Source organism: Mustela nigripes, chromosome 14 (genome assembly GCF_022355385.1).
Source record: "Mustela nigripes isolate SB6536 chromosome 14, MUSNIG.SB6536, whole genome shotgun sequence".
In the NCBI taxonomy this organism is placed as follows: domain Eukaryota; kingdom Metazoa; phylum Chordata; class Mammalia; order Carnivora; family Mustelidae; genus Mustela; species Mustela nigripes.
In genome coordinates, this window is record NC_081570.1 from 70,909,697 (window position 1) to 70,937,297 (window position 27,601).

Genomic DNA, 27,601 nt, shown 5'->3' on the forward strand with positions numbered 1-27,601 from the left:
TACCTGTCAGCAAGCCAAGAACTGAGCTGAGAGCAGAAAAACGACCAACGCTCCAGATCTTCTGAGATACAGGAGGAACAATCTAGCAAGGCTCAGTTAAAATCCTGACCACTCTTCACAGGAAAACAGCTTGATAAGGCAACTCACACCAACCTGTAAAAGCTGCTGCTGAGTTTTAATCATTTCTTTACACTGCTGAATTTCTAACTCGAGTTTTTCAGTTTCTTGTTCGTGGTCTTGTCGTGAGATGACGTCTTCATCGTTAAAACCTTCTAGGTGTACCTTTGAAACTAACATAAAACCAGTCATTTGATGTAGGTTTTTACACCACTCAGTTTATGGTGCTTTTAGAATTATAGTTAAAAATCAAGGCTCTCAGAACTTGTCTTTCTAGACTCTCATAGGTTTTCCTAAAAGGTACTTATTCCCTTTGCCCTTTAAAAATTTCATAAGCTATAATAATACAACTAAATTTATAGTATTTTAGCAGTATAAAAAAATTTGAAAAGCAAAGCAACTTATTATAAGGTATTCATGACAACTATAAATTCGTACCATTTTGGGACTAAAATGATATCTTTACTAATAGTTCTACTATGAACATTTAATCTGTAATCCCTACTTACCCAAGACTATGTCCTAATAACCTAAAAGCATCTGGCTTCAGCTCAGGTCATGATCCAGAGTCCAGGGATCAAGCCCTGCGTTGGGCTCCCTGGTCAGCAGGCAGTTTGCTTGTCCTTCTGTCCCTCACCCTGCTCGCGCACACTCTCTCTCTCTCTCTCTCGCTTGCTCACTCTCTCAAATAAATAAGTAAAATCTTAAAATAATGGACAATCGATATTCACAAAAGAGAAAAATAATTAACAAATCCATAAACTACTTTGGACTCTTCTTCAAAGATCAATGCAGTGCTACAAAGCTTGTAAATTCCTATTCAACAAAGTCTAAACACACTTGCCATTTACTAAGAGATGGAGACTGACATCAATAAAATCTCATGTAAATTAATTTTGGCACAAAATGTTGCTGATTACCCTTTACTACTGAAGACAACTGACAGTGATTTTATGACTTCTGACATTTAGAATAACTTTTCTTTCAACAGACTTCATTTACTGAGCAGAAACTTTTTCTTGATTTAAAAGCATGCAAACTTTAACAAATATAAATATTAAGAATACATTCATTAGTGTAAATCTATACTATCTGCAGTGACAGGGAATGGTGTCTAAAATACAGTGTTAGGGCGCCTGGGTGGCTCAGTGGGTTAAGCCGCTGCCTTCGGCTCAGGTCATGATCTCGGGGTCCTGGGATCGAGTCCCGCATCGGGGTCTCTGCTCAGCAGGGAGCCTGCTTCCCTCTCTCTCTCTCTCTGCCTGCCTCTCCATCTACTTGTGATTTCTCTCTGTCAAACAAACAAACAAACAAAAAACCATTTAAAATACAGTGTTAAATGAAAAAAGCAGTGTAGAAAAAAATATGTAATGTTCAATTTCTGTTTATATATGTGTATGTGTGTGTATATATATATATACATATATATATATATATATTTTTAAAGATCTTATTCATTTATTTTACAGAGAAAGAGTGCAAGTACATGTGCATGAGCAGCAGAAGGGGCAAAGGGAGAAGGGAGCGATAGAATCTCAAGCATTCCCCACTGAGTGCAGAGCCCCACATGGGGCTCAATCCCACAATCTTGAGATCATGACCTAAGCTGAAACCAAGAGTCAGATGCTGAGCCAACCAGACACCCCAGGTTTTTATATATTTTTAAATAAATATTTTGTGGGTGCCTGGGTAGCTCAGCCAGTTAAGTGTCTGCCTTTGGCTCAGGTCATGATCCCAGGGTCCTGGGATCAAGTCCAACATTGGGCTCCCTACTCAGTGGGGAGTCTGTTTCTCCCTCTGCCTGCTGCTCCCCCTGCTTGTGTTCTCTATCAAACTAAGAAATAAAATCTTCAAAAAATATATATTTTGTAAATGCCTACAGAAAAATCCAGAAAGATAAGCACCAAACTGTAAAGTGTCATGAACAAGAAAAAGAAACCTGAATTCTACTTCATATATTTCTTAATTGATATTTTATATTAAACATCTATTATTCTGAAAGTAACTTAAAAATAAATTAGTAGGAACCAGGAGTATGCAAATATCTAGGAATAATAAGCAAAGGGCTCATATTTATACCATATCACGAATAAATTCTTAATTTCCAAGATCGGGAAGAGACTCAGTTCACCTTATTCAATTGTACGTTGCACTCAGAATCCATGGTTCAGAGAAAGATTCACTGAGGGGAAAGTATTTCTCAGTGAGGTTCAAAGCTCACCTCCAGAAGTAGATAGAAGCTTTGGTGGATTATCAAACCACCAAACTGAGCTCCAGTACTTCAGGGTCTGAGCCCCTGACGTGACTTTCCAAGTGACTGAAATTAAGAACTGAGTGTCACAACTCACTTTGCAGGCACCAAGACAGTAAGTTACCTTGGTTATCAAGTTTTTCTACATGACTTTTCAAAATTCTCCACTGTTTTCTGATGCTGTTGGTAAGCTGCTCTCTTACAGTCTCACAGGAAAGGTCCCACATGCTCTCCCTACTCAGTTCCCCAGCATCTTCTTCAGCATCAGAGATAACCTACAAGCAAGAGAGATTGAGAAGGAAAGACTAGTATCTTAAAATGGCTCCAGATACTAAGACAGTAGTAATCAAACTGATTATCAGAGATACCTATCAAAATCATTTCTGTGCTGCCTCTTATGCATATATGACCTAATATTAAAGACAGAAATTCTCCAATTCAGGCCTCATCAAATATGACTTTGAATCCAAATATAGTTAGTGATAAGAGTCATGGAGCTGTGTGAGGAAGAGTTATTCTCTACTTGTCCAGTGTTATGTTAGAGCTCTCACATGCTACTTAATTCCCAAATCATGTTACAATGTGGGAAAAATGATGCTTAGAGAAGTAGAGATACTGCCCATTATCATATAGCCAAGAGGTAGAATTGAGATCTGAAGTTAGATCAACTTATCTCCCATCCTAGTCTGTTTAAAAAAATAAACCAGTGAGGTTATCTACAAAATAAAAGCAACTGTGAATCCTATTTTTTTCATATAATTTTAAAAAATAAAACTAGGGATTCTTTTTCTTTTTACTCTACCAAGACACTAAATCATAGGAAAATACAGCAAACCACTGACAAAGAATCATACAGAATCAAAGCAGGATAAAGAACATAGGCAAACAATACTAACATATATTATGTCAAAATAATCTGCAGCTACATAAATAATAATATGTATTATTATAAACACACACACATATCTGCATAATAATCTGCAAAGTCCTAAATTTGTTGTTAACAGCCAGGAAAGTGGACAGAGATATACTTCCTTGATATGAACAATAAAATATCTTGCTGGGGAAAAAAGAAAACAGATCAAAGATGAAAGAAATGCTGATCAGACTGTTCCCACAGGCAGGTACAGCAGGAATGAAGGAGTGACTCAGAAGGGGAGAACTGTATCAAAGGCTGCCAGAGGTCAAGGTCTCCCAGGGGAAGCAGGTTGGAGCTACTTGCCAGGAATTCTTCCAAGGAGCCACACCTTCTGTGTGTTAAAGCACGCCAGAATACTATAATTCCATTATTTAAAAAAATGAACAATAATTGCTTCACACTGCCCAGACTGAATGAAACTGAAACCACACACTGAAAATAAAAAATTAACTTGAATTTTGGCTATGTGTTGCAGCTATACTTAAGCACAATAATAAATTCATGAAACCTCAAGGCTACCTGGGCATTCTAAGGTTAATCTTATTCCTCTTGCTATAACAGCTCCAAAATCCTTAAAAGAAGGAATAGAATTAAATTGCAAGAGAAAAAAATTCTAGAAAAGCAGATCTTTTAAAAACAAGAAATCTACTTAAGAGATTATTGCGTCTCCAAAGGTCAACACCTGAATTTTTAAGAATTATATAGGAGACTCCCCACTGGCTGCAGTGGCAAGGAGAGGGGAATTGAAACATCTGAGAAAGGGCTCCTTGCTTGCGCTGAATACATGCTGGTAATGTTAGTAAAGAATGGGGCCAAAAACTGCAGACGCTGCGGGAGTAATGGGAACTGCTCACTCTGGAGAGGGCTTTGTGCACGTACACAACAAAAAGTGACAGACTTGGACAGAAAAGGCGGACGGAGGTCAAGCAGGTCCTGGATTGGGAGTTTCAAAGCCATTCAGGTAATTTTTTTTTTTTTTAAGGAAAAAAGAGGTAGAAGGCGGGATGTGCTTAATCGTGATACCACAAGGTAAATAATCCCCTCATACAGGTTTATAAAATACGTTCTGATGACTTGCTGATAATTAGCAGTCCCCATCTACTTTATTTTCAGATTTTAGTCACTTGCCTGACTCTAGAATTTAAACATGTAAAGCGATTGAGTTAAAAGAAATGTTCCCCATTACATGATTTGTTTTTAGACCTCCGCATATATTACTCCCCTTGTGTCACACACTTCTACCCCCAAAACTTGAGGAGCCAATTCAAAGGTCACTCTTGTCTGTGAGGCCTTCCTTGATTGCCACACTTCCTCTGCTCAGCACGTTTGTATCACCCTATTACAGCTCCTAAGATGTGTAACCATTACTGTGGCCTATGCCCCATCTCCCCAAAAGAGCTTCTTGAATGATGCAATGGACGGAATGTTCATGTTCCTCAAATTCATGGTGAAATTCTAAGGCCCAATGTGCAGGTGTTCAGAGGTGGGGCCTTTAGGAAGTGAGGAGGTCATGAAAAGTCGTGTCCTCGTGCGTGGGATGAGTGCCCCTAAAAAGGGACTCCAGTGAGCTCCTCCTCTTCCCAGCATAGGAGGATGAGGGTACAAGGAGCCGGCAATGTGCAACCAGGAGGACATACTCTCCCCCAGACACTGTCCCTACTAGTATCCCAAGTTTGAACTTCCCAGCTCCAGAACAGTAAAAAATAATTTTCTGTTGTTTTTAACCACCCAGTCTGTGGCAGTTTGTTGTAACAGTCCCAAATGAGACAAAGGAAGGAGTCGAAATTCCTTTTTGCTTTTTCTTTCCGGGGACCAGAACATAAAGTTCATTCTGCAAATTTCTGGACTGAATGATGAGTTGGTTCCCAAAGTTAATAAACATTTCATTCCGAAAGTCAAGCCTGCTTAAAGTACACAATACCTAAACTATTTAGAGGATACTCAGCAGAGTGGTTAAAAACATGAACTCTGGGCTGAGACAAACTTGAATTTAAATCCTAGCTCTGTCACCTGTGATACTTGGCTAATGAGACGAGTGTGCGTCAGTTTTCTCAGCTATAAAATGGGGATAATTATGATATGCAAACACTGAATTAGAAAAATGAAATGAGACATGTTCATAAAGTGGTTATCACAGTGTGTGGCACAGAGTAAGTCCCTGGGAGGTCACTTACATCATTTCTCAGGCCACGTCTAGAAACACACAGGAACATTCTGTTGTCATTGTCACAGTGACTAGGGGTAGCAGAGCAATGAGCATTCTGTCCAAAATACCAAGGGTGTCCCCAATGGGAATACCTAGCTACTGTCTAAATTGTTTGACTTAGCAATCCGAAACTCTATTAGAGAGGAAAGAGCCACTTACAGTTCCTGTACTATCATCTGCTCTTTCTCTAGGTTTCTGCTTTTGGGGAGAAAGAAGAGAAATCATTTCCTTTTTCATTTGCTGAAGAACCTTCTTAAGTTCAGCATTTTCCATTAGGATTTGTTTCTGACGATATTCATAATCATTCAAGAGAATTTTATACATTTCATCTTCATTCCTGAGGAAGAAACTGTCAGTATGAAAATGCAGTTATAGAAAGAACACACTAATGAAATATATCAATTTAAATTGGACCTTACCTGGCCTCAGTTTTACCCGTCCTCCAGGAGCCTCTTTTTCCATCAGCTCGCCCCACATAATTTAAAACTTCCATAGCTACAAACACGAACATGCAAAACAAAACCAACTCTTACCATACATACGTTTAAGTGTATAAAACCCTAACACACTCTATACAGACTGAACACACAAGTCAACCTGGTATAGATTAGGACTTGGGCTCAAACAGCCCGGATTTCAAGTTCCAGTTCTCCATCCCTGAGAAGCACTAAGATCTTGACCAGTTATTTAACTATGAAGCCTGTTTCTTCATCAATACAGAGGGAATAATGTATCTACCCAAGAGTTGCTGTGAAGAGTAAAAGAAGTTGTTACAACACTTAACAAAGTGATTGGTATTATTTTATTATCATTATTCATTTTATCATTGGGGTTGGCAAACTATGGCCTGCAGGCCAGCTGCCTGATTTTCTAGATACATTTCATTAGCACACTGCCAGACCATGTGTTAATACAGTTTTAGCTACAAATGCAGGGGTGAACAGCTGTGACCAAAGACTATAGACTCCATAAACCTGAACATGTTTACTAGGAGAATCTTCACATAAAAAGTCTGCCACGCCCTGTGTTCTCATCATCAAAGGAGTCAAGGCCCCTGTGTATTACTTTCTCTTCTGTCTGGCGGGGGATGGAAGTAGTTGCCATCAGAAGGAAGTAAGAAGACAGTAAGTTACTGTAAGTTTAGACTTGATAAAATCATTACGAAACTGTCACTTCCAGTTAGGTTTGGACTAGGAAACAGTCAGACTCCCATAAAATAAGGGCTCTGTTACCAGTCACATCTTTAATAAACCTCTCTAATCGGGTGTTACAGTTTATACTTCCGGCATTTCCTCCTGCTCTTTATTTAATTCATGAATGAACATGAGGTTAACCAACGAAGTTTAAATTTGATTACCTAAAGATTTTCCAATGCTGTCTTAACTGCTTATTATGCTTTCATTTTTCAGTGATTTTTATAAAATAAGCTAGCTGACTGAGTGCAAGAGCTCTGCTCCACTAGATCCATGGGGATGCCACCAGCACCAAGCCGCCTGATGACAGCAGACACGGCCCACCACAGGACAGCCTGAGACACCTGCTCATCAGCTGTTGTGTCAGCAAGTCTCACCAAGCTCAGCTTCGGAAACCACAGTTCAGGGCATTACCGTACACTGTGGCTTAGAACACGACCTACAGTCCACCTGGAAACCACTGTCTGATAAATCAATGCTTGGATTTCCTGTGTCATTATCTTCCCAGGCCAGCAAAACTGTATCTGCGCAGTGGTAGTCGTGCGTGTGTGTGTGTGTGCGTGTGTGCACACGTGCATGTGCACACAGTTCTACTTTTCCACCTATGTGATTTCCCTGAAATTATGCACATACTCGGATGAAGTTGCAAATTGATTTTCAAAAGAGTAACACTAGAAAAAAGTTCACCTTAAGCACAACCATAAGCATAAAATTCACAGTCCATCCTTCAGACTAGTTGCTTCAAAAATGCACAGCAACACTTATTTAAAGGAACTGATGTAAATGATTTGGTCTGATAAATAATTTTATGAACTCAATTCTAAAATCACACTTGTTTTGACACTCAAGACACTCATCTTGAGTTTTCATATGATCAGTTCTTTGTTATGGAAGATCAGAAGATCCTCTGGCTTAGTTTTTCCTCTGTGGAACTACAACTGTCATATTTAAAAAAAAAAAATGTAATTATATGCAACAAAGGAAGCAAAGCAAAATTATTATTTTTGCTAGTGTGCTGCCTCGATTTCTAGTTTATATGGATACACACCATCTACAAACAACTGCATAAAGCATAAAAATAATACTTCATGAGTTATCATGTTCCATCTATTCATTTATTTTTTAGCATATTAGCTTTATTTATTTCCTTTATATTAACCAGTTGGTTTCTTACCTATTTTTTTATCCTTCTTGTTCATAACAAGTTGATGCAGACGTTCCTTTAATTTATTATATTCACGTTCTTTTCTCTTCATATCATGATTATACTGAGTAGCTCGACTTGCAATGATATTTTGTAATTTTTGTACCTGGAAAAAAGCATTTTGGATCAAATGAATCCCTTTATGATTGATAACCACAGGTACAATTTGTAAATTCAAAAAAGAGAAGTCCTAGCATTCACCTCCTCATAAAACAGTTTATTTTAGGATTATTCTTCCTTCCCAATAACCACTGGAAATCAACTTTTAAAGTATCATTAGGTGAATCACATGAAGTCTTTACTTCTTAATTCTGAAATTTGTAGAGCTGCTAACTTCCTAAATTATTTTTCTACCTTTTCTTTATTGTGTTATGATAGTCACCATAAAATACATCATTAGTTTTTGATGCAGTGTTCCAAGAGTCATTGTTTATGTACAACACCCAGTGATCCTTTTTATGCTACATACAGACTCTGCTCATTTAGAAACCAGAAACACTTAGAGAAGTATTAAAGTGATTAAAGCTTCGTCTGAAACAAGAATTAACCTGATTATCTGCAGTGACTTCCTTATACTGTGTAAATGACTTGACTCACGTGATTCCTTGTTAATCTGTGACAAACTAGCCCTAGCACATCACAACACATAAGGAGGTTTGTTTTTATCTGATCGTGAACAGTTCTCAAATTAGAGTAAGTCCAAACAGCAGACATGATCCGGCTCTAACACTTGCTGAGTACCTATTATGCGTCCGGCCCTGCAGCTCCGTGTTTTTATCTATGGCGGCTTCTCAGGAAGTCCTAGATAGGAAGTGTGTTCTATTCTATATAAACATTTTTAATCTCTGCTGGAGATGATGTTTAACTCAATTCCTACTAAAGATTAACTATATTCAAATCACTTATGTGTAATCTGCAGATCTAGTCAAAATTTTCAGTGAAACAACCCAAGGAAATGCATAAGCAACCTTGCAGTTTAAGATACTTCACTATCCACTAACTGCATTACCAAACAGTCAAAATATGACAAAACAATCTGCCTAAATCACTATAAAATCATGAAAGAAATAAGCTCCCCTAAAAGTCCTTAATTTTAGTTAAAAAAAAAAAAAACATTGAAAATAAATATTGTGTCTTTATAGTTATTACATGGCCAGGGTCAAAGTGCAGAGCGGTAAGAACATAACGATTTCTTCTTATATACATTAAAAAATGGTAATTTCAAATGCATTAACTCTGTAGATCCAAATACTAAGTAGTCACTGTAGCAGAAATGAAATTAAAATCATGATGTTGATAACAATCAGAAATAAGTTTTGTAATGTGAATTGCTTTTTTTAAAAAAAATAGTAACTCTTGTGCCCATTTAGATAAGTAACTAATAGCTTGACTGGATGAACAATGGCAGTATTTAATACAGAGATAGAAGAGGCATGTCAGATATTAAGTATAGGTATGGCCGAGAATAAAAGATCTGCATTTAAAGCACCCTGGTGCCTAAGAAAAAGTTGTAATGCACCAGAGTCTAGGACGGACAGCAGAGGACACTGGCTGTCACAAGCTATGGACCAATATACTAAACTCCATGAATCCACTTGGGGTTGGGGGTGCCAGGGAGAGGTCCTGAGCTCAGTTAAATATGCTGCAATGCTATACACAGAGGTGCACCGTACCAGTCTGACAAAGGATGAATTAATGTTCTTGTTTTAAAGTGGGGTATGGTCATGTCAAATCCAAAAGGAAAAAAAAAATCACTTAAACTTCATCTTCAATAACTGACAACCCACCTCATCTTTTTCATTTTTCAGTAGCTGATGCAAATTCCGGTTCTTGCACTGTAACTGTCTGTCTCTCTCCTGAAGCCCAATCATTTCTCTCCTGGAGGTTTCCAGTTGTTCCTAAAACATCCACATGCAACTGTGATTAAAATTGACATAGGACTCGGAATAAATGAATTCTTCAAAGATTAGTAAAAACAGCGTACACAAACTAGGATTTGTTAGCTAGAACTGCTGTTTAATGGCACACAAAATGTTCACTTAAAACAATATAAGACAATACTGTAAGGTTATAAATTTACTTAAGTTTAAATGTCATATGGTAATTTCTTAAAATACCAACATTTTTTATATATATACAAATGAGTTTCAAAGTGCATCCCTTGAAAGGCAATCTTCACTTATTCCAGTGATGCTGCCACTGGACGCTTTTTAAATCTCCTTTTCGGACTCTTTAGCACTTCTACAGTCTACGGTACATTCTTTGAGAAAGAATCAAATTGATGTGGAGCTTCTTTAGGAAGCTCTTTAGGAAGACGTGGAGCAAAATGGGAACCCTTCAGGTCAGAAAGGGTAGGAATCCAGCACAACATCTGTTCTCCCTTGCAAGTGCTAACCTCTGAAGATTTTTTTTTCCAGAAGGGAATGGCAGCATTGCTGGAATCAGTACAAGATAAGATGTTCATTTTGAATTCATTCCACACATTTCCTGAGGAAATGTGCCAAGTTCTGCATGAGGCCACTGGGATATTTTTTAAATCCTCTTATCTTTATAAAATATAAAAGCCACTCAAGTTATGGCATAACTGACCACAAATAACAACTTGCACAATACCTAGAACAATGGGCCTCAAGGAGAGTTAGGAATTTGTGAAATTTAGGAACACACCTCCAATAACTCCAAAGTTACCAGAATTTTTGGCACCTTCTTCTTCAAAATGTTTATGACTTCCTATCATGCCAGACCATTTGGAATGACTAAACTTAGAGGCACTGGGCCAGTTGCTATGTCCCATATATGTCAAATCAGATTCACTTTGAGTGATTATCAACGGTTTACTTGAACTCTCATCAGCCCTGCAAATCTACACACCCCCCTACTACATCACTTATCTCATACTATCATCCTTTATAAACCTGAGACAGATACTGAGCCGGTATCCTAAATTCATGACTCTCTTATTCCCCAAATTCAATTTTTCATAAAACTTTACCCATTTTACCTCCCACGTTTGCTTCATATTTCACTTTTAACCTCTCCACTGGTGCTAGCTTAGTTCAAGTCCAAAACCTCTCTGGCTCTGGCAGCTGCTAAGGCCTGCGCTGTCCTTTCCACCAAGACTTCTGGGCTCCCCACTTCTGTCCCAAATACAAATCTGCCCCTTCCCCATAGTTTCTCCACCATATTGCCAGGCTGCTATCTACCTGATACCAATGATACCTTCTTCTCACTTACATTCCTTGGTGCCTTCGCATTTCTGCACAGAGCCTCTCACATCCTCGGATGCCTGGGGCCCGGTGTCACCTCTGTCATTCATCATCATCATCATCCACTTCAGCCCCTACAGAGCTACTGACTATTCCCTGAAAGTCAAATGCTCTTTCCTACCTCTATGCTTTCTACAGGTTGTATACCCTCTGCCTAAAACACCTTTTCCAAACAGTAGCAAATTTGTACTTACTCCTCCAACTTGAGATCAAATGTGAACTCTCTGTGAAGTCTCCCCTCACCTCCCACACAAAGAACAACTAATGAAGCAAATAATTATGGTTCAACGTATCTCCTTCCATTATGCTACAATCTGCTTGGGAGCAGGGACCGGGTTCACTCCTCTGTGAAACCCAGTGTGCCTGGCGCAAAAATACTCAATAAATTTTGCTCAATGAATTGAATGAATAGTATACTAGATCCAGAAGCTCTTAAAGGACAGATCAGCAACTTTTATCACTGAACAAACATTTCTGTCCAGAGAAAAATACCAGATTTTGGCTCAGGTCAAATTAAAAGAGAAGAATTAGAAGATTTCCTGGAAAACATTCTATACTCTGGGCTGTCCTAATAAGCAACCCCTCAGAGGAAAGGTTAAACAGGTCTGGATCACCAATATCATTGTGTAATTATTCACTAGCTACTTAAAAAACATTTGGCAAAGGTTACCCATGTATAAAAAGTTTTAATGCAGAATTACAGCCTTCAAGTGCTTACAATGCTGAATCAGTCTAATTCGTAAGACCTTCCCTAGGTCTCTCTGATTAAGATTAAAGTATTATCCATAACTCACAGCCTTTTTATAACCTTGGAGGCTACTAACTACCCCCTCCAGCTCACCACAGATCCCCCCTTCAGGAATGACCTCTATCCTTCAGGCATTGTAGGATGTATGTATAAAACCCCAAAAATGTTAAAGAGAAAACAGCTATCACTTAGCTTAGCTTATGAGACATTTGGCTTATTGTAATACAGGTCGACATGCAAGTTCTACCTTAAGTTTTGCATAGCAGTTCTGCAGATGGTCCATATCACTTCCCAGTTTCAGATTCTGTGTTTCTACATTTTCCTGAGCTAGAAGATTCTTCCGCTGAAGTACAAGTAGCTCATTCATACAATTTAAAACAGCAACTATATTTAATTCTCTCTTTGTGTCTTTACCTTTGGATTCTTCATATAATGAAGGAAAACCGAAAGTAGTCAATTCCTGGTAAGAGAAAATGTTTTCTTCAAAGTTGGTTACCAAATGACTTAGTATAGAAACAAAAGATAGAAATCTTTTCTCAGAAATAATGAAAACTATCCTAAGTCAAGAAAACTGTAAATATCCCAAAGGACAAAAAACTGAGAGAACTGAGAGAGGCTCTTTTTAGCCTCTACTCTACAAGTGCCTGTGTCCTGGACAAGGAACTTAGTGTATCAGTAAAATAATGGAGAGAGTCCAGGGGAGAAGTCTCTAGGGCAATGTGGAGGCCACCCTGCTCCTGATAAAGACGTTTACCATGTACTCACATGGAATGCTCACCACAGTTCTTTGCCTGTCTCATATGTTGTAAGGCCCAGGCCAAGTTATAACAATATACGTGTGCTTGACAAGTGTTTTCTCATAACTTTGATATGTTTTGTTATATAACATGATTCAGGCTATTGCTTCTCACACACAAAATTTTTTTTTTTACCTGATCAAGATACGAAATACTTTGTTCAATATTCTCTTCTGTGCAGAAGGCACTGAAAAAACTGTGCACATTTTTTGATAAAGGTATTGAAGAACATAGCACTTGCTGTGAGTATAAACTTGATGGAGACATCTTTGTTTCTGAGGTATATTGACAGATATTTTTGCTTTCTGAAAGAATAAAAGGCATTTACTTAAACAACTTAAAAAAACGTGCAAAGCAAACTACCTCCATTACCAAAGATTTTGAATTATATAAATATTTTTAACAATTTTCAAATTAAGGCAAAACTGTTCTTTGTATGAAAACTACATACAGTTGACCCTTGAACAACACAGGAGTAAGGGGCACCAAACCCTCATGCAGCAGAAAAGCTGTGTGCTACTGATGACTTCCACAAAACTGCACAGCTAACAGCCTACTGATGACAAGAAGCCTTTCCAGTAACAGCTGATTCACACATATTTTGCATGTTATATGCACTACATTAGTATATTCTTACAATAAAGCGAACTGGGGAAAAAAGTTACTAAGAAAGTCATAAGAGAAAATACATTTACAGTATTATATTACATTTATCGAAAAAAAATCCATGTATAAATGGACCCACACGTTTCAAACCCATGTTATCCAAGAGTCAACTGAACTTTTTTCCAAGAAGATACGAGAGTGCCCTTAGTAGGCATGTTAAGCTACAATATACGACTTTAATTTATAGTATTTCAGACTTATAAAAATAACAGATAAGAATCACCTGAGTCAAAGGTCATGTATTAAAGGAACAAATTACAGCAACATATTGAAGTAGCCAATAAATTTATTTCAAACACATAAGCATTCTTCTCCAAAATAATAACAAACCATCATCTATCAAAGGCACTGAACCCCACTAATTATGGCACAATTCTTAGCTTTCCCATATGAATTTTCTGAAGATAAAAGTTAGATATTTTACAACTATTTATGTCTCTCTCTAGTCACATCTTCAATACTTGTAATTATTTTACAGTTTCATTTAAAAATTCACCACTACAATTAAAACCACTTTAGTTTACACTCCTTTTAGTCTCTATTACCTGAAGACAGATGTGGGTCTGTAACAGTCATCCACTCTCCCATAGCAGTCACCAGAGCCAGGCTACCTGAGGAACCAGTTCAACAGTGAACCATTCAGTCCAGCTGCTGTCACCCTTCTATGTAGGCATCTCCTTAAAAAACAAATTGTAAAACAGTATCATTTAACCAAAAATATAAAAGCAAATATAAAATCAATGGGTAAAAAGGATTTTGCATTATTTATTTCCATATACTCCCATATAGAGCATGGTAGAGCTCATTATAACCGTGTGTGTGTATGTGTGTGTGTGTGTGTGTGTGTGTGTGTGTGTGTTTAAGAATCAAGAGTAAAGGGTTATCGAGTTCTACCAAGGTATTCACATTACTTCATATACAAAGTACACAGTACATGATTTGACTCACAATGTAAATCTAAGGTACAACATGGTACTAAACATGGTACTAAAAAAGATTTCAATATATCCTTAAAAATAAAATACAAGCTATTTTTACAGATAAGAGGATGAAAAACTTCTTAGCTAGCATTTTCATTTTTTGTTTTTACTAACTACATGAGCAGAAAAAAAATTTTTTATTTACTATAGAAAAAAGCATACTTCCCTACACTGTTCTCCAGACAGATCACATCAATTCATACCACTACCAGAAATCTGGCAATGTGTATCACATCTTACAAACAAAATATATTTTGACCCAGAAATACCACTTTTAAAATCTTATCCTAAGAAAAAAATGATTTGTGCTTGCTTTGGCAACACATCCACTAAAATCAGAACAATACAGAGATCAGCATGGCCCTGCACAAGGATGATGACATGCAAATTCCTGAAGCGTACCCTGAAACCAATATTACACTGTTACGTTAACTAACCGGAATTTAAATAAAACCTTAGAAAAGAAAAAAAAAAAAGATTTGTACAGGGGCGCCTGGGTGGCTCAGTAGCTTAAGCCTCTGCCTTTGGCTCAGGTCATGATCTCAGGTCCTGGGATTGGGCTGCATCGGGCTCTCTGCTCAGCAGGGAATCTGCTTCCCCCTCTCTCTGGCTGCCTCTCTGCCTACTTGTGATCTCTCTGTCAAATAAATAAATAAAACCTTTTTAAAAAATGATTTGTACAAAGATTCATCTACACGTTGCTCTTAATAATGTCAAAAAACTGGAACTAGCTTACATGCTCCACAGGAGCCTAGTTAAATAAATGACACATTTATACGACAGATCACCTTTAAACACAACCATGTGGAATTAGGGTGGGCAACCGATTCATATGAATGAAGTGGACCAAGTCTAAGAACCTTCCATGTAACCATTTCACACAAATTTTTAGCCTACCGTCACTTTTCTACTTTTTTAGAGAGAAAATGGAAGAAATAAATATTTCTCCATCATAAAAAAATTCAAATGAAATTAAAAATGGCAACTGGGAACTGATTTCAAAGTTAGGGATAGAAGGAGGACTGAAGGCTACAGGCAAACTGGAGAGCACTGGTGCCACCACTTTGGACACCTGCTTCTCAGCTATAATACATTATTATGGCCATATAATATTTGGCCGTATAATGGCCAAAAGAGAAAACAGATCGTGTGTTGCTATCTTTCCATCATTCAAGGGATGTTGGAATTCTGGATTTTTATGTGAAATCTCACAATTCATAAATGTGAGGAGCTACTTAAAAAGATTATGCAAGGTACCCTATGGGAAAGGGATGCAGCTGGAAGCAGGATGTGAGAAAGCCTTTTGCATCTTGAGCTCAGAGAAGGCTGCACAAGCCACCATATTGTACACTTAAGATCTGGGCACTTGACTGGATGTAAATTATATTTCTAATGGCTGTTTTTTTTTTTTTTTAAAGACTTTATCTATTTATTTGACACAGAGAGAGAGAGAGAGTACGCGCAAGTTGGGGGCGGGCAGCAGGGAGAGGGAGAAGCAGGCTCTCCACAGAACAGGGAGCCTGGCGTGGGACTGGATCCCAGGGCCCTAGAATCGTGACCTGAGCCTAAGGGAGCCACTTAACTGACTAAGCCATTCAGGAGCCCCTAACGACAACATTTTTTAATAAGCCAAGTAAAATAAGTCTTTAGACCAGATCTGGACTGTGAATCAGAGTTCACAACCCCTATTCTGAATATTTAAGATTGTGGAGAAATAGGAGTGCCTGGGTGGCTCAGTCAGATAAGCATCTGCCTTCAGCTCAGAGCCCAGAGGTCAGGACCCGCATCGCATCATCAGGCTCCCTGCTCTGAGGTGGGGGAATCGGCTTCTCGCCCTCCGTCTGCTCTTCACCCTCTCCTGCCCCCACTCATGCGTTCTGTCGCTTGCTCCCTCTCTCAAATAAATAAATAAATAAATCTTTTTAAAAGAGATTATGTAGAAATATTCATAATGGAATGCTGAAGTGAGATGAAAATTTTCATTCATTCGATAGATTTTTAAATGTGCTGCTACATGATAGGCACACTCTTTTAGGCACAGGGGAGGCCATGCCCTCAAGTTCACATTCTAGTGGGGGGTGGAAATAGATAACAAAGCAATAAATTAACATAACAGAGAGTGATGGGAACTATAAAAAAAACAAAATACAGTAACATGAGGGAGTACTGGAGTGGGATATTCAGATTCACCAAGGACGGCTGCACCGGGATGCGGATATTTGATAATATACAGTCAGCCACAAGATGATCGATGACCAGAGCAGCCCAGGTAGAGGAAACAGCAGGTACAAAGACCCAAAATGGAAACGAACTTGGTAAGTATGAAAACCATAAAGAAGGCCAGTGCCTTTGGAGCACAGTACGCAAGGATAGACGGCAGGAAGCTGAATTTTCTCTAAGTTGCGATGAAAAGCTAGTGAAGGACTTTAGGCAGGAAAGCCAACAGGATCTTCTTTAGGGTGTGAAAAAGATCCCCTTCAGCTACTCTACCCTCTACCCTCTTGCGTATATTTATTACAGGTGGGCGACAGTGGGAGGCTGGAAGATATTGGGCCACTGCAATAGTTCAGGCAAGAAGGCCAGTTTTCAGGGGCGCCTGGGTGGCTCAGTGGGTTAAAGCCTCTGCCTTTGGCTCGGGTCATGATCTCAGGGTCCTGGGATCGAGCCCCGCGTCGGGCTCTCTGCTCAGTGGGGAGCCTGCTTCCTTCTCTCTCTCTGCCTGCCTCTCTGCCTGCTTGTGATCTCTCTCTGTCAAATAAATAAAATTAAAAAAAAAAAAAAAAAAAAAAAAGAAGGCCAGTTTTCACTACAGCTCGATCAGAAGCAGACACATATGGATAAATCAGGAATGGGTTCTGGAGATAGAACCTTCAGAACTTGGAAGACGGAATGAAATATGGGCAAAAGAGAAATCAAAGATGCCTCCTAGGCCACAGAGTGGCCTGCCACATACACTAGTGCAAATGCTGCTGTGTGGTGTATTACATGTTAGTGTCACACACATACAGGGGGTTACCCGGTCTGGCATGGACTCTTGATATTTTTTTACTCTTGTGCCTTACTGAGAGTACCCTGAACTCTTCCCCCTGTCCTTATATGGGTGCCATCAGCCACAGGAGGAACAGGATAAAGATTGAGTCTGTACCAAAAAATGACAATGATTTTACTTTTCACTTCCAGAGATAGCAGGCATAAACAAAACGGGATCTACGGGACAATAAACCCCCCCACTCTAACCCAGCTCTACTTTGGCTAAGTTACTCCACCTTTCCAAGCCCTAGTTTCCTCACTGGTGACATAATAATGACTTTCACTTCACAGTTTCCCCAGAGGATTAAGTGAGATCATGCACATAAAGAAGTATTCAGCACACGGCCTGGCATATGGGACACACGAAATGAGTGTCAGTTGGTTATCTTAGTCACTACCATCACCACCATCATCTGGATACAGATATCTGTTTGGTATAAATGACAGAATTCCAAAACCTGCAACAAAAAAGGCTCTTAATAAAAGCTGAGCACCTTAGAAAATGTGGAGACAGATATACTCATAAAAACACGTTGGGCCATGGGGTTAATTCTTTGTATTCGTTAGGCTGAGGGCAGGGATGGGATCAGAAGAAAATACACACAGACACTTTTCCAAGACCACCTTGTTCCTGTTGTTTTTTAAAAATAAGACACAACACTGCCTTACGTGCCTTTTCTCCTCATACAGAAAGATCAACCACCAAAATGTCTACTATACATCCATCCTTTAAAGTTGTAATTTCAGTCAGTTATTCTTCTCTCTGAATTCAGCTCTCCCGCATCTACAGGTTTAGGCAGTGAATTGTTCCCTGCCCTGTTAATTAGAATAACAAAAAACAAACAAACAAAAACAACAACCAACTCTGAAATATTCAGGTCTAGTCAAATGTTCATAATGAAAACCAAAACTCCACTTTGAAGCACTACAAAACAAAGAAGTCACCAAAAGTATATGATTTCACACAATCTTACAGTTTCTACAAATTCTCTTCTGTTCAATGATGCACCAAATAACACATTAGGAGGGGGCTTGTGATAAAAGTTACCTAACCAGACTATAACATCCAAGCCAAAACCGAGAGACTAATTTAAGCAAGTTACTCTATTCTAGCTCAAGCAGTCAAATTTCACTGTTGAAGGTTACAACTATTTTATAAAGATATTATAATCAATACGAATTTCAAAAGCAAAAGGTAACAGAAGCAACTCTGCTTTGCATAAGCCTAATACTGTCACAGGTGCATTACAACCTGAAAGCTACAAAAGCAGCCAAGAAGGACTCCGTTAAAGCTGAGTGCTGGAGCACACAGTGAAGTTCCACACTGTAGACTAATCAAGTCAGAGCGAAGCATTCGAAAGTGGACGATGCACACTGATGACAAGAACGAACCTGGGTATAACTAGCATTTTTATTACAGGTTTCATTATAGAAGAAGAAAGGGAAGAAGCTGACAGTAAATCACATTTTGGTTCAAGTAACCCCCATTTCTCTCTTTACATCATTGGTTAGGGAAGCCACCCAGATTCTAAGACAGGTCACCTTCAGGAGTGAATTTTATGAGCAAAACCAGAAGATTAAACAATTTGGCCACCCTGTAAAAGTCATTTTATTCATCTAAGATTGTTGAGGAATAACCCTGAAATAATTTAAAGTAAGAAAAAAAATCTATAAAGTAATCCATAAGAATTCGTCCTCCTAATCTTTAAGTCAGACAGACATGCATTTATTCCTTCCTAGAGGATAACATGTACAGAGGCACCTAATAAACTTCCTTGATCCCAAGAATTTCTCAATGTACATTCCAGTCAGTCAGGCTACATAACAGAAAATCTTACTAATTGCAGAAACCCTGCAATAACTCCAGTTAAAATGCCATCTTACTATTTTCTGAGGAACTACTTCGGTTTCCCTAACGTGTTGCCATATTTCGGGTGTAAATAAGCAAGGGCACTGTGGTCTTTCCTGGATAAAATGATTACGCAGACCTTAAGAATTATCTAACAGCATTTTCTAGGTTAGAATCCTGACAGAAAATTGGGAAGTAGTGAGACATTTGAACTTAATATAATTATACCCTTTCTGAAATGAAGATTTTAATAAGTTTCATAAATCTACCATTCTTCATGTCAAAACACTTTCTTTCATATATATTTTCCTATATTATAGACAGAAAACTTGGGCTCAGGGACACTAACAGGACTGCCTAAGGGCACCATTTCTAATCGGTTGTGAAGCCTGGACATCGATCTGTTCTTCAAAAATGCTTTTATCACTCTGTCACCACGTAACATATCTACACTGCATGCAAACCTCTATTTAAAAGAATACAAAAGATTTCTATCAAACTTCTTTAAAAGAATGAGTCCCGCATCAGGCTCTCTGCTTGGCAAGGAGCCTGCTTCCCTTCCTCTCTCGGTCTGCCTCTCTGCCTACTTGTGATCTCGGTCTGTCAAATAAATAAATAAAATCTTTTAAAAGAATGAGTCCTACAGTTCACCTGAAATTATTCCACTCAGAGCATACAATCCTTAAAGGGACTTCCCTACTACTTAAATTGAGGCATACTTATAAAACTTCTCTGCTACACCACAAACAACAGCTTTTTTCTCACTTAGAAACACTATGCTTTGAAAAAGTTTAAAAACAATTCTCAGAAAGGAGATCAGTTCTATAGAAAGTTTAATGAGGGTGAAATAACTCATCTTCCCGTTTTAAAACAACATCAAAACTCAAAAGTTTATAGATGTTCAGTAAAAATATTTGTGGTTCAGGTTAATCACACCTTTTTTGTCCCCCCCATCAGAAAAGTTCCTTGGCTAGTTTTTCCTCTTCCTTTTATCCAGAAGAGGGGGGGGGCGGGGGATGGAGGGGAGGAGGGTCTCAAGGTCTCAATATACAATAATCACTTGTAAAAGTGTAGGCAGCCTCTGAGATGGCTCCCAACTATTCCTGTTAACTGGTGTACACACGTTAGGGTGCCTCTGCTCCCTGGCTGTGGGCTGGATTTAGTGGCTAGCTTCTAACAAATAGAATACAGCAAGAGGTCACAGGATTTCTTTTCCAAATTTAGGTGATTAAAAGGCATGGCTTCCTTTTGGGATCACTTCTCATCCATTGTCTCTCGGATCCCTCTTTCTGTCCTGAAAGAGCAGCCCCGTGACAGGTTGGTGGGGCAAGGTTAACGGATGTCTCCAGACAACAGCCTGTGAGGACCTGGAGCCTGCCCAGAGTCACAGAGTGAGTTTAGAAGTATTCTTTCTCCTGGAGTTAGACCTTAATGGCTGCAACCTTGACCAACACCTCAACCACCACCTAGTGAGAGCTCCTCAGCTACAGGCACCCAGACAAGCCACACCCAGATTACTGATTGACAGAAACTGGAAAATAAATATTGGTGTTTCAAGCTGCAAAGTTTTAGAGTAATTTATTATGCAACAATAGATAACCAAGATAAGATTTTTAAAATATATATACATTTCTGAGTCCCTTCCATAATTCATCTGTCTTTAGCTGAAACATAACTAAAGTGACATCATATACTACAAGTGTAACAATCAGCTTTATGACAATATCACTCAGTAGTACAATTAATCAAATATATTAAATATTAAAGCAAATATATGATTTAAAAATTAATACCACCATCTATATGTCTGTTCAAAGGAGAATACAGATTTTAATTCCATTAAATATACTGCTGTTGCCTCCCTCAATGGTTTATGAAATTCTACAGGAAGTTATGGGCTTTCCTACAGGGTAGGGATCTTTGTTGAAACAAACAGTGCTTGAAACAAAGCAGGTGCTCAGTAAATGTTTATAAAATGAACTGCGTCCCACATATGGCCCACCCACTTCCAGCCTGCGCTTTCCTTTCTCCTAACCCAAATCTAACACTTTTTCCAAGCCCAGAACAACCACCATTATTCCTTCCACACAGGTTCTCTTGATTCTCTACTAATTTGTTTCATCGTTCCTAGACTCTCACGTACTGCACATTTCACACTCCTGTATTCCCTTCACTTATCTTAACCGAGCAAGACTCAGTAACTCAGGTAAATCAAAATGTTCACTCCAGCAAGCACCGGCAGATAAAGGAAAACAGCAATGGAAAAGAGGCAGAAGATGTGAGTCCTTAAAAGGAAAGTATTACTCTCTTCATCTTCTAAGTCTCTAACACATCTACCAGCTGAGAGAGAGCTCAACAGAAACATAAGCAGTGTCTTGATTATAAGATTTCCTTCACACAGTACAATATTTTAAGTATTCTTTTCAAGTTCATTTGATATTCAAACTTGAGAAGGCGCAACTGCCTACCTAATCAGAAGTCTAAAACTTCAATCAAGTGTCAGGAAATAAAAGATTTTCATTATACAGGAAAGCAGTAACAGTATGCCATCTAGGTTTCTAAATATTGTATAGGTCTTGTGACCTATTAAACGTTTGGGCAAAATCTCACAAAGTCAGAGTTACCAAATTGTTAGGCTAAAAATAAAATCATTAAAACAAAACCTTTAAATAGTGTTCCTATCTTACAAATGTCATAAAAATTAAAAATTGTTATCACCATATTTTAAATAGATGTTATTACTCTCAAAAAGCAAATATAGGATTTAAAAATTAATACCACCATCTATATGTCTGTTCAAAGGAGAATACAGATTTTAATTCCATTAAATATACTGCTGTTGCCTTACACAAAACCATTCAGGTGTGCACATCAGTGTAGAAACACACTAATTCAACTTCTGAGAAAACACATCTTTTACAAATTTAAAATCCAAACGAATTCATTGGAGTGGCAGAATTTAATAGTGTACTTTCCCACAGAAACAAATTCCTCCTAACTTAAAATTGAATAAATATCTGAATGGCTGAAACTCAAACCTCGGTGTTCCCTTCACCACCTGCCCCTCTTGGCTGGGTCTGTGGCTCCAGGGACTGACACCCAGGAGTACAGCGTGCACAGAGCTGGGCTCACAGCATGACCAGGTGTCCTCACCTGGAAAATGGGATGACACCATCTTCTCTGGAGGGTGGCTGTGGGGATATAACGAGGTCACAGGTGAAAACTAAGCACCGCAGACCTGGGGAGAGGGAACTGATGGAACAAACACGTGCCAGACGCTGTTCTCAATGTTCTACGTGTATTATAAAGCCAATCCTCACAACAATCCTACATTATCTCCTTTTTCCAGTTAAGAAAATCAAGGCACAGAGAGGCTAGCTGCCTCCTCCCCAGACTCGAGGGCCCATCCTCTTCACCAGCACATGCTGCTGCTGTTGCTGCTTCTGGGGATGAGAGGCCCGGGAAGCAGTACTCCTCCCCTGGATCCTTAAGGCCACCACTCCCTAACTGGTACCTCCAGCTGGGCCAGGACTACACGAGATGGCATGAAGATACAAATTATGGGAAAAACTGCGTGTGCATCTCTTTGGGTTGGGGCATACAATCCTGCTGAATCTCCAGGCCAGAATCTGCCATTAGAAAGCCACCCTCTTCGTAGCTTTGGGAGCTCTACTTTAAGCTTCCAACATACACACTGGAATCCACCGTTGCTGCAGTATGAGAACCAGTATGCTATCATGGTTAAAAGTACATGGTTAAAAGTCAGACCACCTGGTTTCAAACCTCAGTTCCACCACCCACAAATGAAGTGGCCCTGAACAATTTCTGGCCTTCATTTTCCTCATTTGCAAAAGGAGAGTAAAAACAGTCTTTAGTCTCAAAGGATTATCATATGGCTAAGTAACACACTGAGTTTTAAAATTTAATTGATAACCTTATTAAATAGGTTTATGCATCCACAGGGCTTAACACAGGGTCTTGGGTACATGGCAAGTGCTCAATAAATGTTAGCTATTATTAGATAGTTTAGTAACTTGGGAACATTTCCTGGTATTTGTTAATTAAAAAAAGTCACAGAATGATTATCTAACATGACCTTATTTGGTCATTAAAAAAAACCCCAAATTATAGGAGTATATACATATAGGTATAAATTCTGCTCTATACACATAGAACTTTATATAAGAACAGGAAAAAAACAGAAAACAAAACCAATCAAACAGATTGGTTTTTGATAGAAAACCATTTTGATAGAAAAAAAGAACTCTATCTCTTTATATACTAACCCCCACACACAGATAACCATGGGTAATCCTTACTTTTTTGTGTCTCCCACATTTTCTGTAAGTGAATGTGCTTATCTTAAAATGAGGGGGGGGAAAGCCCATGTTTTTAAAAAGCAATTACAGTGATAAGCAGATGAAATGGGTGTGAATAGCATCACTCTCAACCACCAAAATTAACAGAATGGCATAAGTAACAAAAAGTATGAAATATTTATTTCCAGATTAACCAATCAATCTGCAGTTCTGCTGGGCAAAAATTGGTTAGAAAATATACGAATGTCCTACAGCTACTAAGATACCCAATTATTAAAGGGCAACAGAACAGTGGTCAGTAATGTTTAGCAACGGTCAGTAATTGGTAGCTTTAGATGGCAATCTAGTAGTCTACAAAAATTTGCAATCTATAAACCTTTGCACTAATCAATTATACTTTTGGGAGTCTATTACTACATATCCCATCATACAAATAAGCAAGCAAATCATAATGGCAAGGAACTAGAGACAATCTAAATGTCACCCACAAATAGTCAAAAGCCAATATGGATAGTAGAGCTAAAAGATGGGCTACTTTGGGATTATTAAGGCAGATCTGCATGTATAAAGAAAAAAAAACAAGTTATGGATAATAAGAATTGTATGATCACCATTTTCCTTTAAAATTATACTATCTAAATACTACCTAAATTTAGGAGAAAGGTCTAGAAAAGTTACAAACTGTTATTCATATGACAATCCTGTGGCATGAGATGGCTGGGTATAGGGAGGAGTGGACCTAACTAATCACTTCTTCAATAGTACCTTTTGATAGAGCTGGAGTGTTTTAGGGGCATGGATTGGTTTGTAAAATTCTTAGAGGCAGTGGATTCATGCAGAATTAATGAGATACTGTGTGTGGAAATACTCCCACCTCAATCCCAGATGGTAGCACCCTTACCCTTTAGTGGAAATAACGTAGACAAATGAGAAATTCTTTCCACCAATGAATTAACACTTCCAGCACCATTCCTACATATTCATGCATACAAGTCTTCACACTGAGGCCCTGCTTTGTCGGAGCGTAATCTGTGGGGATCTAGCCCATCAGGGAAGACTTGCCCCATCTCCCCACCCCGAACCCCAAAGGCTGTGAAGTGGAAAGACAAAGAGTACTGGCAGACCTGGCAAAGGGGAACTGTTCCTCTGGTTTATTTTAATCTAAACTAGGTAGGAGAAAAGAGGGGAGAGACTGACTTTGATTTATAACTATTGAGATTCTTTTCAAAAAATAATGTTCTTATTCTGCCAACCTTCCATGACTCAAGCAACTGATAGGTGTATTTCTCTCCTTCAAGAGAGCAGCTGATGAAGTCACAGAGGTGTGTACTTAGAGTTATGCCACACCATCTGATATTTCTTTGTACACTGACGTCTACTGCTAATCTTTTCATCTGTTTTGGTCGTGGCTCCCCAAATGATTTGTTAGTTGTCGTTTTTTGTCTTTCATGGCACTGTCACATCAGGGAAGACGCACAGGATGGAGAAAGAACATGAGTCCAGGTGGCAGGGCCTAGGGTTCTCAGGGCCACTTCTAGCATTTCCTGAGCAACCCTGAGCTGCTCACCATTTCTCTCGTTTTCAGTTTCCACATCTGTAAAATAAGGAGGTTGAACTAGATGATTGTTAGAGAATTTCTGCCTATTATCTATGTTTTTTACATTTTCATGGGACTTCATATGGAATTGAGTAGAGCTATTCATATCAAAATGTCTTCTTTACATTGTTATAACAATGTGCACACCTGGTCTTCACAACCATTTGTTCAACAAACAAGATGCTACCAAATCCTAATAACAATTTATTAAGCATAAACCATTTACAAGAAACAATTTAAAGCATTTTAGGTGTATTAACTCATTTACTCTCACAATAGCACAAATAGTTATCCACCCCATTACAGAGGACAAAACTGAGAACCAGAGAACTTTCTTGCCTGAGGTCACACAGCTAGAATGTGACAAAGCCAAGATTCCAACACATTTAACTATTACACCCTACTGTCTTTATTGTAGATGATGAGGGAATATATAGTACGTGAGCTGCTTTTCAAACTGAACACACACGGGTACTCACTTTTCTACCAAGTCACCTTGAGATAAAATTACAATCAGATCATCCTTATTCCAAATGAGTGACAGGGATGTGAACTACGTAAGAGCAGACAAAACATTAGATGTTATAGCAATTCAAAAAAATTATTTTTGAAAAAATCTAGTGAGTAGAGACGTCAAATTGCCAGGCTTTCCCCGAACTGCCATTCCCTTCAATTTGTGCTTCCAGGTAGATCTCCCTGTACTGAAACTTCTCTTCCACCACCTAAACAGAGCTCCTGGTCAACAGGCCTGGTATCATACTGTTTGTACTCTGCTTTGCCATGAACTATCATAAATGACCCATGGTAGGATCCAGTAAAACATTCGCTGAACAAATGTCAACTAAGTTCAATGACGTATTAGTGTGAAGTATACTCCTTTAATACTGTGATAGACAACAATCCACACTTAAGCCACGCTGCACCTTGGACTGGTGTTCAGTTCAGTCTTGATTGGTGCCAGGGAAGCAGCAAGGTGGCCCTGTATATCAATCAAGAGCATGATAGTTTACAGATGGTCCACCACTTTCAAATTCTTCCAATGTATAGGTAAGAAAGCATCATATTCTTACAAGAGGATTAAGAACAAAAAAGAAGCAGTGTTTTAACATCTGTTTTACTTTGTAAGGTTGAAAGTAGGCAATAAGATCAAGTAAAAAGGGTGCCTGGGTGGCTCAGTGGGTTAAGCCTCTGCCTTCCGCTCAGGTCATGATCTCAGGGTCCTCGGATCGAGCCCCATATTGGGCTCTCTGCTCAGCAGGGAGCCTGCTTCACCCTCTCTTTTTACCTGCCTCTCTGCCTACTTGTGGTTTCTGTCAATAAATAAATAAAATCTTTTTAAAAAATCAAGTAAAAAAAGTTACCATTCATTGATATTTTATTCCTAAATGTATTAAAAACAATGGGAATAACAATAATGACAACAACAAAACCTACCATAATTCATGAATTTGTAATTCTGTAATCATGTATCTGTAGTAGCTTTTTCAATGACTCAGCTCAAATTCAGTCATAGGTTACAGTTCTCAAATTGTGGTCCCAGGACTAGTGGCATCAATATAGCACCTAGAAATTGTTAAAAATACAAATTCTCCAAGCACCTGGGTGACTCAGTCCGTCAAGCTTCTGACTTCAACTCGGGTCATCATCTCAAATAAAATGTCTCTCTCAAACAACATCTTCAAGAAAAAATTGCAAATTCTCAAGTCCCACTCTAGGTCTAAAGATTCAGAACCTCTGGGAGTGGAACCTACAAATCAGTGTTCTAACAGAACCTCCATGGGATTCTGATGCATCAAACATGAGATCATGGTTCTACTCTGCAGAATGTGCTTCAGAAGAAGTTAGAATTCTAGTTAAGCAGTTTAGAATATGGAATGCCGAAAGGATTCTGACTTAAGTGTGCTGCGGAATGGATTTCAGGAATAATGCAAAAGTGTTCCAGAGTACTCGGTGGAGGTTGAACATAATAGTCCTAGAGAGTGTCTGGCTAAGGCTTACTAAACCTCAGTGGGAGGGAGAACCTCTGAAAAACAAATTCGACAGGTGAGATTGATATATCCTATTCACACACTCTACAACCCAGCAAGTCCACGTCCAGCTACAATCTCAGAGAGACTCTTGCATCTATGTGCCAAGAGGCAGGAACATCAACAGTGGCATCCTCACAGGAGCCAAGGAGCACAAGAGCATGACCCTGGAAGCAACGTGAACACCCCTCCACAGGAGGATGAGTAAACTGTGGCACATATGCAAAATGGAATCTCATGCCACAATCAGAAGCTGCAGTGACATACAATCTAGAAGACTGTCAGCAAATACTAAGTGGATGAATTTCAGCATTATAGTAAGTGAAAAAACACCGCAGAAGACAGGGCATGTGACATAGGTGTTAATCGTGAATGTGTCTGGAAAACTCAGAGATGCAGTAAAGCTATGTTTTAAAAGATACCAAGATTCAG

General features: G+C 38.7%; 1 protein-coding gene and 1 non-coding gene across 8 annotated transcripts in view; one reads left to right on the forward strand and one right to left on the reverse strand.

Moving 5' to 3' along the window:
* SSX2IP (SSX family member 2 interacting protein) overlaps window positions 1-27,601 on the reverse strand; it is a 43,605-nt gene that overhangs the window by 9,144 nt on the left and 6,860 nt on the right. For 5 of the 7 annotated variants that reach the window (XM_059375275.1, XM_059375274.1, XM_059375276.1 and 2 more), the window contains exons 2-10: window positions 13,913-14,044; window positions 12,837-13,006; window positions 12,152-12,364; window positions 9,678-9,788; window positions 7,861-7,996; window positions 5,913-5,988; window positions 5,653-5,842; window positions 2,493-2,643; window positions 154-290 (exon numbers count right to left, since the gene is read on the reverse strand). In XM_059375275.1, the coding sequence (XP_059231258.1) occupies window positions 154-290; window positions 2,493-2,643; window positions 5,653-5,842; window positions 5,913-5,988; window positions 7,861-7,996; window positions 9,678-9,788; window positions 12,152-12,364; window positions 12,837-13,006; window positions 13,913-13,955 (1,227 nt within the window). In that variant the 5' untranslated portion in view covers window positions 13,956-14,044. The remainder of the gene's footprint in view (window positions 1-153; window positions 291-2,492; window positions 2,644-5,652; window positions 5,843-5,912; window positions 5,989-7,860; window positions 7,997-9,677; window positions 9,789-12,151; window positions 12,365-12,836; window positions 13,007-13,912; window positions 14,045-27,601) is intronic. The other 2 variants (XM_059375279.1, XM_059375277.1) reach the window with 1 other exon arrangement.
* On the forward strand, window positions 14,653-14,758 carry LOC132002351 (U6 spliceosomal RNA). The gene has a single exon (XR_009399839.1). It is a non-coding gene; the product is annotated as a U6 spliceosomal RNA (small nuclear RNA).